This window comes from Drosophila eugracilis, unplaced genomic scaffold (assembly GCF_018153835.1).
Source record: "Drosophila eugracilis isolate 14026-0451.02 unplaced genomic scaffold, ASM1815383v1 contig_124, whole genome shotgun sequence".
Classification (NCBI taxonomy): Eukaryota; Metazoa; Arthropoda; class Insecta; order Diptera; family Drosophilidae; genus Drosophila; species Drosophila eugracilis.
Genome location: NW_024572029.1, coordinates 198 through 14,404, shown reverse-complemented (window position 1 = coordinate 14,404; position 14,207 = coordinate 198). Strand labels below are relative to the sequence as shown.

The following is a 14,207-nucleotide window of genomic DNA, read 5'->3' as shown; positions in this document are numbered from 1 at the left end:
TCTATAATAGTATATATATATATACATAGATATAGACCCAAGTGTGTGACTTGGAGAAACTAGTTTTGGTGGAAGAGATGGAGATCCTAACCGCCGAAGACACGTCGTGTGATGCGACGCGAACTACACGTAATAGTTGAACCCAAGGTGAGAGAGGTGGGTTCAAAACCGGGAGGCTCTATATATCTACAGAGTAAAAACCCGCTTAATATGCAAGACATCCACGTCGACTAGACAACTCTCGCTTGCACTTAACATTGAAAATATGGATGTGATGCGGTGTGGCAAAACGGGAATTGTGCACTCGGTTACTGTGTCACCAACAGCTGTTTCTCCACTCGGAGAAAATGCTATTAATATGTGCATAGTTATAAAAAGCCATTTTAAGAATATATTTATCACTGAAATAGATTAGTTCGGATCAATATCAAATGCAAATTCTAACTATTAATTGATTATTTGCACAAGTAATAATAGAACGCCATACATATTTTCTTCCTGTGCACCGCAGCATGACGTTAACGTCTCAGCGGGACATTCTTGGCCTTCTGAATCAGTTTATTTCCCATTTCGCAACTGCCAGCCGCAGACGGTGATAACTCCGCACGTCGGGCACTTCGATTTTTATTTCATATTTTGTTGTGAAAATGTTTCCCCGGGATGATAAGCGCCATAGGTTTGGGGCGAAAGTCCGCCCGCCACCCCCTGATAAAGAACCACGTGTGCCGACTTTTCTTCCGTACATTCGTTTATTGTGGTGAATTACAAAAAAAAAGTACACAAAATAAATCACTTTCCGCTTAGCATCTGCAGGTGTGGTTTCATGTGGTTTGTTGCATGGAAAGATGGCTCACAGTTTCTTCTCACTACGCTCTAGGGTTAATATGTAGGATATATAATATATATATATATACGGCTTAGACGGTAGGGGTTTACGATTCGAATCCGCTCCCACTCGCCAGGAGCAGCCCCCTCCGTCCACCGTTATTAGATAGCTTCTTTAAGAGGTGGTCTCGAAGTACTCCTTGGACTTGGTGGGATCAGCCACCATGGTCTTCTTACCGGGCTTCCAGTTGGCAGGGCAGACCTCGCCGTATTTGTCGGTGTACTGGAAGGCCTGGACAAGACGAATGGTCTCCTCCACACTGCGGCCCACTGGCAGATCATTGATGGTGATCTGGCGCAAATTCTGTTTGTCATCGATGATGAACAGGCCACGGAATGGGATGCCAGTCTCCTCATCGAGCACACCATAATCGCGGGCAACCTTCATCGACTTGTCGGCCAGCAGGGGAATGTCCATGCTGCCCAAACCGCCCTGCTTCCTGGGTGTGTTGATCCAGGCCAAATGGGTGAACTGGCTGTCGGTGGAGCAACCGATCACCTCGCAATTGATCTTACGGAACTCGGCGGCGCTCTCAGAGAAGGCAATGATCTCGGTGGGGCACACAAAGGTGAAGTCCAGTGGGTAGAAGAACAGCACCAAGTACTTGCCCTTGTAGTCGCTAAGCTTGATGTCCTTGAACACACCGTTGACGACGGCGGTGCCGGAGAATTCGGGAGCGGGCTTCTGTAGCTGGGGCATCTGTGAAATAGAGGTAAGAAATTTTAAAAGCTGCTCTCTAAACAGGCGTAAAATGAACTTGGAATAAAATAGTTGTAAAAAAGTGAAGTGCTCTGGGGATTTATTAGTAGTCTATAAATTAAAGTTTCCCTATCTCAATAACTTTTACTACGTATTTGGTTTTAAAAGCGGTTTCCTGTTAAATAATTGTTTGCATTTTTTCTAGCTTTTATCTTATTTTAAAAGTTAATAAATTGTTTTAATTTTCTATCAAATTAAATTTACACAACATTAAGTACATTATTTATTTCGCAACAGCAACCTGACCGAAAGTCTCTATAAGGTCGAGTTGGAATGTGGCAATTACTGAAGTTAAAGTGTAATTGCCCTTCGAGATGTTTCGCAGAAAACTAGGGAGATCAAAGAGACGAAAAGAAAGTAGAAGCTAAAACTCTACAAAATGGCTGACGGGAAATGAAAGAAAAAAATGAAATGGAAGAAACCCGGAATAATAAATTAGCCAAATTTTTCGGAATGTTCCCATTTAACCGATTGAATTTATTGAACTTTTGGCACGTTCGCATTTTACATTTCGACATTGTAATGGATGCGATTTCTTTGCGAATTAATAGCAAATCACAAATATTTCTGAATTGGCAAATATTTTCATCTCATTTTGATTTTATTTCTTTGCCCTTTTTTTTGCCGGCTAAGCTTGTGTGCGTGCGCGCGTGTATGTGAGCAACGGACGTGCCAATAAAATGTACAACAACAACAAAAAGAAGAGGAAACTATATGCTCTCAGTGCAAAAAAGAAAAAAAACTTGTGAAATAATCTCAAATCTGCCGACCGAACATCATTATCTTTTTCACATCCAACAACAGCATAGCAACAACAACAGCGGCACACAGAACAGCGATGCTAAATTCTAATCTTACGCTCTCCCGCAATTTCTCCCTGACTTTGCCCAGAATTAGCGACCTGTTCATCACTCACTTCAATAGCTTTTATTTTTCTTATTAAACTCGGGTAATTGCTCGACTTCCGCGTGGGTTCTCGGATTCGTATTTGTCTGCAGTTTTTTCACAAACCTTTCGGCACGAGTTCGAAATCGCGAATGGTTTGGATCGAATGATATAGTAGCTTGTAATCTAAAGCTATCAGGCCATCGATAGTACTATCGAAAGAAGCCGCCACTATCGACAGTCGTCTGGTATATTTTTAAGCTATTGCCTATATGTCTATCGATATGCTGCCAGCTTTTTAAAATGCCTGAGTTTGAAATTTGGCGCAGTTATTTAGCGAGGTTTCATTTTTATTAAGTAAGTAGCCATCCTACAACAATCTACAAAATCTGCGAAAAATGGTCCAAATTTGGCATTAAAAACTGTGAATGCAGTTTTGATAAGCATGAGAAAACACGCTCTACGAGGTATTACATTCCTTATTTGGGCCATTATTGGCCAAGTTATGAGCAAAACTCTGTAGGGTTTGGGGAAGCCAAAATTCGCATTTTTGATAAGGGGTACCATCATCAAAATTTTCGAAAAATGGCTTAAATTTGGCATTTCAAACTGTGAATGCAGTTTTTATAAGCATAAGAAAACACGCTCTTCGAGGTATTACATTCCATATTTGGACCATTATTGGCCAAGTTATGAGCAAAACCTAACCTAACCTTGGGGCAAGGAGAAACTAAATTTCGCATTTTTGATAAGGTTGTGAGAAAAATTCTCTCACTGTGGGGGAAATGAAACAAATTACTTCTGGTTTTCTGGCTTAACTGTATTTAATAGTGCACAATTAGTAGTATTTAGTAGGTAGTCGCGTAACCATTATATTAAAAACTTAATCTAAGCTCTTGTTGCGTGTTGGGTGTTCTTAGTTGCTTTTCGTATCGTGACGATCGACAGTTTTGACTGCCTGCGGAAGGGTTCTCCAGCTATTCGGGTCTCTCGGGAGGATTCGCCAAAAGTGATTCTGTTTTTTTTTTTTTTTGGATAAATAAATTACACTACAGCAGCAGCAGATATAGGCTAGGCTATATATTTCCTATATACGTACTTGTATATCATATAGTTAAAGTATGTGTATGTATTTTTGTATGCATATGGTGGTTTCAGTCTTTGATTTTAAACTTAAGGGATTAAAATGTACGCAAACTGTTGTAGATATAAAAAAAAACAAAAAAAAAATAGTTAACTTAGCCTAGGAATTTGGGGATTAATCGATTCGGGATGTGAAAATGTCTTTGCCTTGGGGCCCAGCCCCAAAATCCTTCATAACATAAAAAAAAGAAAACACCCATTAAGGTTTATTTTCTGCCGGCTCCTCTTTTTCATGATCATGATGATCCCCGCCAGAAACTGTTGATGGGATAGATGCCTCCGCTTCCATGGTCGCCTGCAGCTCCACAAATATATCGATGAGATTGTTGATACCAATTAGATAGCCATCCTCATGATTGCCAACCTTCCAGGCGGAGTAATGATCGATACGCAGCTGCGGTGGCAACTCCACCGTCTTGGCAAAGTCAATGAGCCAGATACTGGCGTGGGTCTGATCGTGGACAAAGAGCAGGGAGCTGCCGATGACCTCGTGGGTCTGAAAGAATTCCGACACCGACAGAGTGGCCCGTATTGCACGCAAACGCTGGATATAGCGGGGCTGTAAGATATATTATATTATTATAATTATATAAAGATAATGCCAGATCTGAACTTCATTCTTATACATACCAAAATATGGGGATGACCGCTGAGGAACTCGACGAAGGCCAACTTGATTTGTTCGCGTGACTTCGTCGTTTTGAAATCTTTGGAACTGGTGCCATCGCTCTTCTTGATACCCTGTAAATGGTGAGTATACATTATAGTATATGTATATCTAACTATATCAGCTTTTAAAAAAAACCACCTCGATGCGGAATCCCAACGTGGCCGTGCTGGAGATGGTCTCCCGCCAGACCATATAGCGGGGCTTGGTCACCGCCTTGGCCGCATGCTCCTCGGCGGTGGGGGCATTGCTGTCGATCTGGATCATCTTGTCGTACATGTCCTTGCGCAACTTGGGCTTCTCCTTGGCCTTGGACAGCTCCTCCTCCAAGTAGGTGCGAACGCCTACCTTGCAGTCCATAACACACGGCTGCACATAGTCACTGAGCAGGTCCTGGAGCTGCAGGTAGACTACAGATGCCCCGGGATTAAAGATAGGTAAGATTCTTTCTAAAAACTAAAGACTCACGTTCACCATCCTCGCTGGTCACCTGACCCTTGTAAACGGGCACATAGGGCCTTAGCAGATCCTGCATCAGGATCTGGAAGCACTCCTCCTCTTTGGGGCACAACTTCTTGAGCACGGTGCCCGGTTCGGGACCAGCCTTGAAGTTGCCCTGATGTCCGGCCAGCTGGACCCATGGATAGCGCTGCTTCTTGTACGTCTGAAAGAAGGGCGTCCACTGAACGATGTTGCGTATCTTCCGCCAACCGGAACTCTGAAAAGATTAGGGGGTAAGTCTGTTAATGAGGGGTTTCTATTAAGATTAGTTTAGTTTTAAATAATATGTAACTTTAGATTTACATTTCATAAGCTTAAACTATATAAACAGATTAACAGATTTAAACGGAAATCAAAACTTAAGTAACTTCTGTTAAAGTTATAAAATGGGTCAGACATTCTAAAGATTTGTTTTTGTTTTTGTTAACAATATTTATAAACTTATTAGTTTTCTTTTTTGAGAAACAAATTACATGGGACAGCTGACAGGTGAATAATGACCCATTTTTACGGCCTGATTTAAGTTTAGCGTTTAAGTTGATCAGCAAAAAAAGATCACGTGGAATTTTATGGTTACTGGCTCTACAAATTCGATTGTGGTAATTTAAATAATATAATTTAATTTAATTTAAATAAATTGTAAGTAAAAAAAAGTCTTAATATTGTTTATACAAACCATTCTAAAAACTTAAAACTAAAAACATTTTTCGACAGGATCAAAAAGTTGCCAAAAAGAACCATCCTACCTTCTTGCCAGTAGTGGCCTGAGATGAGGAACCCGAACCCGTTGCCGAACCGGCTGCCGAGGTAGACACATCCGAGTCCCACTCGGAGCTGAGATCATCACTGCTGGCATACCCATAATCCCTGGGCATGGGCACCTCTAGTAGTGACTTGGAGTACTGGATATAGCCGGGGCAGAGACTTTGGCCCAAGGGGGAATGGGATCGTCGGGGTCCCAGATTCGTAGGCGTCGGTGAAGTGGGTGAGCCCAAAGGCAGGGAGTTCTGTTGCGATAGCTTCCTGCCCAAACCCAAACGAAGACCACAATTATGGGCCACATGATCACCCGAATTGGCCGTAATGCTAATGGTGGGCATCGATAGCTTCTTTTCCGCACGCTGGCGAATTCCATGGGCCTGGGCGAAGGCTAAACTACATTTCCTTGGCTGCATATTATTGCCGGATAGCTTACGGCGGAATATCTTCTTGGACGAACTTGGCACTGGGGCGTTGCTGATGCCACCAACACCACTGGCCTCTATCTTTTGACCCTTTTGGGTCTCCGTTTCACTGCCAGCATCTTCGCTGTCCGCCGATGTGGGTCTCCTGCCAGTATCGCTATCCTCATCGGCCTCATCACCTTTATCTTCCGGATCACCATCCTCATCATCATCATCATTGTCATCATCTTCGAACTTCAATTTGGCTATCTCCTCGGGTGGAACATCCGGAAAATGTAAAAGTTTCACGGTGACTTTCTTTCCCGCCTCATTGTAGTACACCTCCTTGGCACTCATCCTGTCGAAGTCCTCGTATATCCTCACCTGCGGAGATGGTGGAGGAGTGGGTGGCGTTACCGAGCCCTTGGCCTTGCCGTTAAGCGTTGTCAAGGCCGGTAATCTCGGGCCAGTTCCGTTTTGCTTTTGCTTGGGATTTTGATTCGGCGGTGGATTCTGGGTAAGGGCGCACACGGACATCTTACATGGAATCTGGCCCACGGCACTCGATTAAGTGCATCCGTGGTGGCGATATCAATGTGGATCTTAAACTGAATGTACTTCTGCTGGTATCAAAGGAAAATTTCGGAGTTTCAGATACAGATAGAGCAAATAAGAGAGAGAGCGAGAGAGAGAGAGTTGGAGAGCTGTCGCTGCATTTTGATTTCTGCGCATTTGCTAACCCGTTCGTTTGCGCCTAAAAACGGCATCATTCCCGCTACCTGTCGTCTCTCCCACTCTGGTCATTCCCCTCCCTTTTCAACTGACAGTCCAAACGATCATAACGAGCGATTGAGCAAAGCAGGTGGGTTTCCTTGAAAGTCAAATACCCTCTAGAGCTATAGGGTCTTGGGTCTTGAAAGTTCTTAAGAGGGGATCGTTAGAATTTTGGGAACTTTTAACTCTACACGAAATCCTATTTCTCGATAAACCAAACTTCCCCATTAGTAAACCTTCAGCAAAGGAAGCTAATTAATGCTCATGTTTATTAACAGAGTTCGCAAAAGGGAAATCCCTGTTAACCGCAGCAAATGGGAAATGCCTTTTGGGGGGCTCAGGGTATTATAATTTCGTTGCAGCTGGTTCTTTGGCTTTTGACTGCTTTTGGGTCTATAGATGTGTGGCTGCTGCTGCTGCTGTAATGCGCACACATCAATCAAAATTGATTAAATTTAATACATACATATGTATGTGCCATGTAACACAAGACAGACGAAACTAAGTAGGCATTGTCGGAGCGTGTTGGCATCTTGGCAGCACCATCTGCGGCAACCAAAAAGGCCTACCGGCAAACGGCAAACGGCAACATCAACAACATCCAGCCAACTATTAACTAGTAACACCAACCAACTAACTAGTAACCACCAACCGGCAGGCAAAACCAACCGCAAGCGAAACCGCCCAGAGTCGGGCAAGGCAATCCAATCCAATCCGAAACCCAAATCGAATAGCACATTATGATAATAATGGAAATGCCAGCGACGCGGCTATCCAGTTACGCCAGTGCACAACAGCAACAACACTGACTATATATACATATATACTATACACAAGTGTGTTGTATATATGTATTCTGTATATGTATATCTACGACTATATATATACATATATGTATGTATACGAACTGAAATTTCTTTATAACATTTGACGTCATTTGCAAATGTTGACGCCGTCGCCGCGAGGCGATAACGAAGCAACAAAAGCAACAGTAACATCAGCAACAACAACAGTAACAACAACAATAACAACAACAACAAAAAGAACAAGAAAACAGCAACAACCTTGTCTCTATATAGTCTGGAGAACTTTGGTACTATACCATATCAACAATAGATCTTCGCGCTTAACGTACTACTTAGCGATCGCCTACTATATATTTGGCTTATCTAATTCCGATTCAAGTCAAGGGTTGGCTTTGCAAGGGCTTGAATACTAAGTACATGTAAGTAGGACAAGGGCTGTGACTATGCCAGTTTTTCCAGAATATTCACTATACTATATAAGATTTAAAAGGAAATTTTATTATTTTCAAATGTTTTTTTTTAAGAAACTTCATTTTTAAAACCTTTTCAAAGATCTTTTTATAAGAAATCTTTAAAGATCTCTTTGGTAAAATAATCTTAAAGTTAGACAAACTCTACTAATCAATCTCTAATAGCTTTCTTGAACTATTTTAGTACCTCTTCTTTGTATCTTCAATAAAGTAAATATTTAAGTTGAGCTTTAAATAGCAATTGTGCTAATTGCTAAGTGCATGTACTTGAAGTGCTATAATTCTTCAAGACTATTTAAAGATCTTAGTTAAGTAAACGTTTGTCTGGCTCGCAGTGCTTGAGTACTTAGATCTTCCAGTTAGGAGCTCTACTTAGTGATGTTTAACTAAATACTTGCGAAGTTACAAGTCCAACTAAAGTTGAGCAAGGGCTAGACATTGTATGTCGAGCTTAGTTTTTATTATAGAAAAATATATATAAAATTAAACTGATAAGTTAAGTTTTATTTAGTTCCAAGTTTATGCTATCCATGTTTTCCCTTACTTGGATTCACTTTTTATTAATAGCTCAGCCTCAAATGACGTATGTGTGATATTTCTTTACTGAATGCTACTTGCTGATTGTATATATAAATATAGTTACTAAAGAAAAAACTTAAGAAATCAGAAATATATATAGAAATCTAAGAGCTTTGCCCTTGCATCACCGTACAATCTATCTTTAAGATTGCATTCTTTGCCATATCTTTTTATATTATTCCCATCTAGATGGGCTTGGTCTTGGATTGCGATCCGTCCTTAAATACAAATTTGCTTGTTATCTAATAAAAACAATTGTACAATCTTCGATGCCGTCAACACCAGCAACAAAAACAATATAAAACCATACAGAAAGCCGACGTCGACGATAACGACTCGATATATGGCGCTATGTACTATGCATATAGATACATTAGATCGTGTATTTGGATATATGTTTGTATATAGAGTTGAGGGTACGTAATGCCGGCACTCACCACCCCCCACTTGGTAACCAACCCCCCCTCGTAAATTAACAGCCACCACCCACTCTCAAAAATGGACACTACGCGCTTAATGCCCCGCCATTCACATTCGCCCAGCAATTTCTCTCAGTATTTTTTCTTCTTTTTTTTTACTTTTTTTACTTTTTTCTTTTTAACTACCAAAAAGCTCAAAATTAATAAAGTAAACAATTTGTTGTCAACCTCCCCCCGCCGCTACCTATTCAGCTCCTTGCTCTTTACATTTCTCTAAGTGTGAGTCTTTGTTACCCTCTTCTTCGATTTGGACACTGGAATATGTTTTGATTTCTTTTTGTTTTTGTTACTAAAAGTCTTTTTATTTTAGCTGATATTGGAAAGTATAAGAAAATGTTTATTAGGCTTTCCACAAATTACGAAAATATCAGAAATACCTCAATAGAAGTTTTTAATCTAAGAAAAAAGGTATAACTGATCCTATAAAAATCTACAAAGTAATTATAACACCAATTCAAATTTAATATATAATTTGGTATGCAGATATTATCTCAATGGCTCAGCCTAATGGCAAGCCGAAAAAGTTACACCCATTTTCTAACAGTGCACCATTGACGCACAGAATGGATTTTGGTTTTGGCTTTGGGGATTCAGTTTTGGATTCGGATACGGTTTTGGGCCCCGAGATGTGAGTGGTGGGGCTGTGAATGTGGGTGGTTGGGCGGATGTTATTGAAACGATCAAGCACCAATTAAGGCTGTGGGGGGGAAGGGGGGAGGTGGGTGCTGAGGTGGTGCTGTAGGTGATTTAGTTCCATTTTCGGCTACTTAATGAGCTTCAATTGCCGAATTCACTGTTCGTACGCAAATGAACACGATTTCTGAAGGTGCTGCCTGCTGCCTGCTGCTTGCTGCTCTTCAATTATATAATACACTTTTGGGTGGGTGGCGGTTAGCATTGCGTTGGGTGGGTTGGTTTTTGGTTGTTGCTGCTTCCAAATTGCGTAGCACTAAGTATTTTTATTTGACGGGGCTTGGGGCTTGGGGCTTGGGGGCTTATTTGGGTGGGGTGTCTGTTGGGGGAATGGCGTTCTCATTGACGTCGTCGTTTATATAGTGTGTAAATGTTTACATAAACCTGAATACTCGGATTTTCGGTGCAAAAGTCAGTTCGCTATTTCAGTCATCTAGTATAAGAGTTCTGTCTTGTCTGTCTCCCTTTCGCACTCTCAAACCCTCCTCTCTGGCGATCCATCACCGTCTCCTGTCTCTGTTTTGCCCTAGCACTCTCTCTTTCTTTCCCTCTGGGTGGCTTTGGCGCGTGCTTCAATTAACACACTTTACAATGACAGCGGCAACACGAAACAGCAACAGCAACAGCAACACGAAACAGCAACACTAAACAGCAGCAGCAACATCAACAGCGCCAGCAGCGACACATTGCAGATTCCCCAAACTTGCCACTTGATTTTTGAAACTTTTCAAATATTTTATGAACTTGTCAAAAGAACACAGTAAAAAAAGATCACTGATCACCAGGAAGTTATGTTGATTAAAATATTTTCTTTTTTTAGAAGATTTTAAATATCAAAAATATTTTCTTTGATTATTTTAGTGTTTTATTTTAAGAAATTTTCTTTTTTTTTAAGTTTTTAATTAATCATTTATTAACATATTTTATATATTTAAGTGGCAGTTGCGTTTTTAAGGTTTCTTGGTTTTAAAAAGTCTTCAGGCCTTTGTGAAAAATTGTTTAGATTTTAGATTGATTTTAGTTTTTGATTCATTTTAGTTTGATTTTTCTCTGTTAAAGGAAGTTAGCCTGTTGAAAAGCTCTTTTGATCCAAAGATTGTACATATTCAAAATTAAAATTAACACGCCATTCAGCAGTTAAAATTCAATTAAGAATGATTATAAATCTATTTTCTATAACATTTTCCTTTATACAATAAAGAAGATTTATAAACTTTCAGCTAAGGACATCCAGAGTTCAAAAACAAAATTAGACTTAAATGAAATTTTAAAAGTCTTCTTTCTTTAGCCTTTTATGCAATAAAAAACACCCATAAACACACACACTCTCCAACAATTAACTGTTAATTAAGAACAATTATACATTTTAGTGGAATTTTTCCAGCTTTCTTCCTGTGACTTTCTGTTGGAATTCAAAATGAAAATACAAAATACAAAATGCGAAAACCACACGCACAACCAGCCAATCAAAATAAATTTTTATTTCGAAAAAAAAAAAACTGGTAAAATACAACAAAAAATTATAATATTTTCGGAATACGGCTCTGGTTAATAATATTGCTGCTGGGCTGTGTTGCTGTTTATTATTAATATTTTTTTTCGTTTTTTGGTGGGCCGTTTGACGCGGTCTCTGGCATTGGCTTGACACACACAGCAAGAGACAGTGAGAGAGAGAGAGGGGCGCTCAGAGACGCGGTGAAAACAGATATATATATTTGTATATTGGAATATGTACATATAGACGCGGCGAGAGATATGTGGAAACACACGCGGAAAGTCGGCGATACGGGCAATAGCACTACCAATATCAATAACAATGACAAAAACCCAGAGACGAGACCCCGAGCCAGCCGCACGCGATCGCAGCAAAAGCTCAACTGGTCGACTCTGCTCTAAAAAACGGAACCCAAACGAGCCAAACCGAACCGAACTCGCTGAGAGCTCCGCCGGCGATGAGTAGCAGCAGTAGCAGCAGCAGCAGCAGCAGCAACAGCAGCAGCAACAGCAACAGCAGCAGCAACAGCAACACGGCAGCAGCAACAGCAACATCAGCTTTCTGTTTTGGGAGTCCTACCAAAAAATCAAATCGAAATCCAATCGGATTTGAAACCGAAATCTGAGAGCTTAGACTGATAACAGGCAGGTTTTTGGGGGTGGTATATGCATAAATATAATCTCAAATAACACACACTGAAAGAAATACAGAGGTGTGTGTCCATTTCATATATTAATTTATTCCAATTTAAAGGAAAATAGGGACCATAACAGCCTTTAAGTTTTCTAAAATTTGATGCAAAATCTTAAAAAATAATATGCACATTTCATATTTCTATCAGATGTTTCTAACAAATTGAAGAGTTAACTAATTGAAAATGTTATTCGCAGTGCAGTGAGGCACAGAATTATCACCTGGATGAGAGAGGGGTCCCAACCCGGGGAACAAAGCTCATTAGTTGGCCCAGACTCACCCGCGATGACGTAGTTAAGTGTGATCAAGGCCACCAGGCCGTGACGTCAATGATAATAAGATCCTATAACAGCGGAAAATGCCGTTACGATATGATAAGAGTTCCTTAATATTTTCCGCAACAACAAACTTGATAAGGATCATCAATTAGAGATCAAAGTTCTTAATAATAAGACAAAAAAATATCAAAGTTCCCATCGACAGCTTACTAATTAATCTAAAATTTCTATGAAATTTTCACATTCTCTACAATGTGTGTATTTCTTTTCTACGAAAACGTATAAACAAAGCATGTTACCCTATAATGTCTGGCCATTGTCAGTGGAATAATTGCCCATCATTGTTTATTTGTGGGAACATGGGAAGTTTGGTTTTGTAAATCAGCGAGCATGAGCTTCAATGTAAATAAATAAAGTTGCTAAGAGCGAAAGATACTTAAAAAACAAAACGGAAGATACGAAAAAAAAGCACTTTCTTAAGATCGCCAGCAAGATCCTTATTAAATATGAGTCACAAATCACTTTCTCCTGGAGAAAGTTAAGGTCCAAAAATCTCGAAAATAATTTATAAATTACATCAGATCCCTATTATCTTCGTTTTGGATGGATCTTCTTATTTTTGATGATAAACTTCCTCTCTCGCTCTTCTCTTCCGATGCTTCTGAAATCTTTTCAAGGCCTCCGCCCACTCCTCCGCCTGCGCCTTCGTTCTTCTCCTCCCCCTCATCAATTTCGCTTATCAGTTGAACGATCTCATTTTCACACGATCCACGCTTTACGCATGAGCGGCTTCTTTCTGTCCCGCTTGCTCTCGCGACTGCTATCTCAGATGCTAGTGACGTCAATGGGCTTGGAGCAGAGCTTGCCGGCTGGACCGGTCCAACAGTCCAAGCTAGCGCTGTGGCTTAAGCTTATTAATAGCCAACATAGCAGTTTGGCTTATTTTCAAGTTTTTGATGATTGGGTTTGATACTTGCCTAGAAATCTAATTACAATTTGTAATATATTTATTCATGGCTAGCGAATTCATTTAAACATTTTAAGCTTTTAGTTTCTCGTCCATTGACTTGTGGCACCTCTGATCGACACGGAAAAGAGCTTCTTTATAGCAAAGACAACCTCCCCAGGCGAAGCTTTTTAATAAAGATAAATATAAAAGCTTTGTAACGATCGTGGGGATCACTAAGTTTTGATTTTTAAACAAGTTTTCTATTCTAATAAATACTTAATTAATGACTGATTAAGTTCGTAGATACTTACCACTAATTGACCTATAATTAATAACATTTTACTCTTACATCCCTATTTCAAGCCTTTCATAGCTAGACGCTTACCTTCTTCTTGGCCGCCTCGGCGGCACTGATCACGTATAGATCGACGATGCCCAGGAGGCAATCGTCACAGCGGCAAACATCCTCGCCAAAGGCCAACGAGCCCAGGCTACTAGTGGAGTCCAAGGAGTCGGTGCGTCGCAGGCGGCTGACCACGCCAATGCCCAGACCCAAACCCAAGCCCAAGGACAGGGGCAAAGGAATACCACTAGCCGTAGGCGGATTGGGTGATGTGGGCGAAGGCGTGGCCGAGCCAGAAGCGGAAGGAGATGCGGATGCAGTGGAGGGAGCTGCCCCAGCAGCGGCTGCCGCCTCAATTTTGCGAGCCAGCAGCTGCTCCATGAGCGTCCGCGGACGCGAAGAGGAGGGGAACAGGGCCATGTCCACCAGGCGATTGCCGACCACTCCGGCTGCTGATGATCCTGCTCCTGTACCTGCTTCCGCTCCTCCTCCCGCTCCCGCTGCCGCCCCTCCTGGTCCTCCTTCGTCCACCTCCGCTGGCAACGAGTTCTTTGCCTAAGTCTTTTGTTTGCCTTTTCGCGTCACGTTATTTATTATTCCGATCGAGATTTCGGCAATCTTTTCTAGCTAAGCGAGAGTTGACA

General features: G+C 41.0%; 2 protein-coding genes across 3 annotated transcripts; both read right to left on the bottom strand.

Moving 5' to 3' along the window:
• Positions 1 to 730: 730 nt before the first annotated feature.
• On the bottom strand, positions 731 to 2,694 carry LOC108118391 (peroxiredoxin 1). 2 transcript variants are annotated; one of them, XM_017231067.2, is made up of 2 exons: positions 2,562 to 2,694; positions 731 to 1,585 (listed from the first exon to the last, which is right to left on the bottom strand). In XM_017231067.2, exon 2 carries the CDS (start codon positions 1,583 to 1,585, stop codon positions 1,001 to 1,003), a length of 585 nt encoding a protein of 194 aa, XP_017086556.1. In that variant the 5' UTR covers positions 2,562 to 2,694; the 3' UTR covers positions 731 to 1,000. The 2 variants fall into 2 exon arrangements, with proteins under 2 accessions (XP_017086556.1, XP_017086557.1); XM_017231068.2 differs by having other exon boundaries at positions 2,657 to 2,673.
• A 635-nt stretch (positions 2,695 to 3,329) lies between these two features.
• Positions 3,330 to 12,975, bottom strand: LOC108118376 (inositol-trisphosphate 3-kinase A-like). Its single transcript, XM_017231049.2, has 6 exons — positions 11,541 to 12,975; positions 5,588 to 6,624; positions 4,809 to 5,058; positions 4,482 to 4,750; positions 4,304 to 4,414; positions 3,330 to 4,232 (listed from the first exon to the last, which is right to left on the bottom strand). The coding sequence occupies exons 2-6, from the start codon at positions 6,539 to 6,541 to the stop codon at positions 3,873 to 3,875; spliced, it is 1,944 nt and encodes a 647-aa protein (XP_017086538.1). The 5' UTR covers positions 6,542 to 6,624; positions 11,541 to 12,975; the 3' UTR covers positions 3,330 to 3,872.
• Between the last annotated feature and the right edge of the window lie 1,232 nt (positions 12,976 to 14,207).

What these genes read in the sequence shown, in the direction of transcription:
- LOC108118376 (XM_017231049.2), bottom strand. Translation starts at nt 6,541, where the DNA reads ATGTCCGTGTGCGCCCTTACCCAGAATCCACCGCCGAATCAAAATCCC. An exon ending in CGTTGGGATTCCGCATCGAG is followed by an intron (nt 4,415 to 4,481) that starts GTGGTTTTTTTT and finishes CACCATTTACAG; the next exon opens with GGTATCAAGAAGAGCGATGG. An exon ending in GCGGTCATCCCCATATTTTG is followed by an intron (nt 4,233 to 4,303) that starts GTATGTATAAGA and finishes TATATCTTACAG; the next exon opens with CCCCGCTATATCCAGCGTTT.
- LOC108118391 (XM_017231067.2), bottom strand. Translation starts at nt 1,585, where the DNA reads ATGCCCCAGCTACAGAAGCCCGCTCCCGAATTCTCCGGCACCGCCGTC.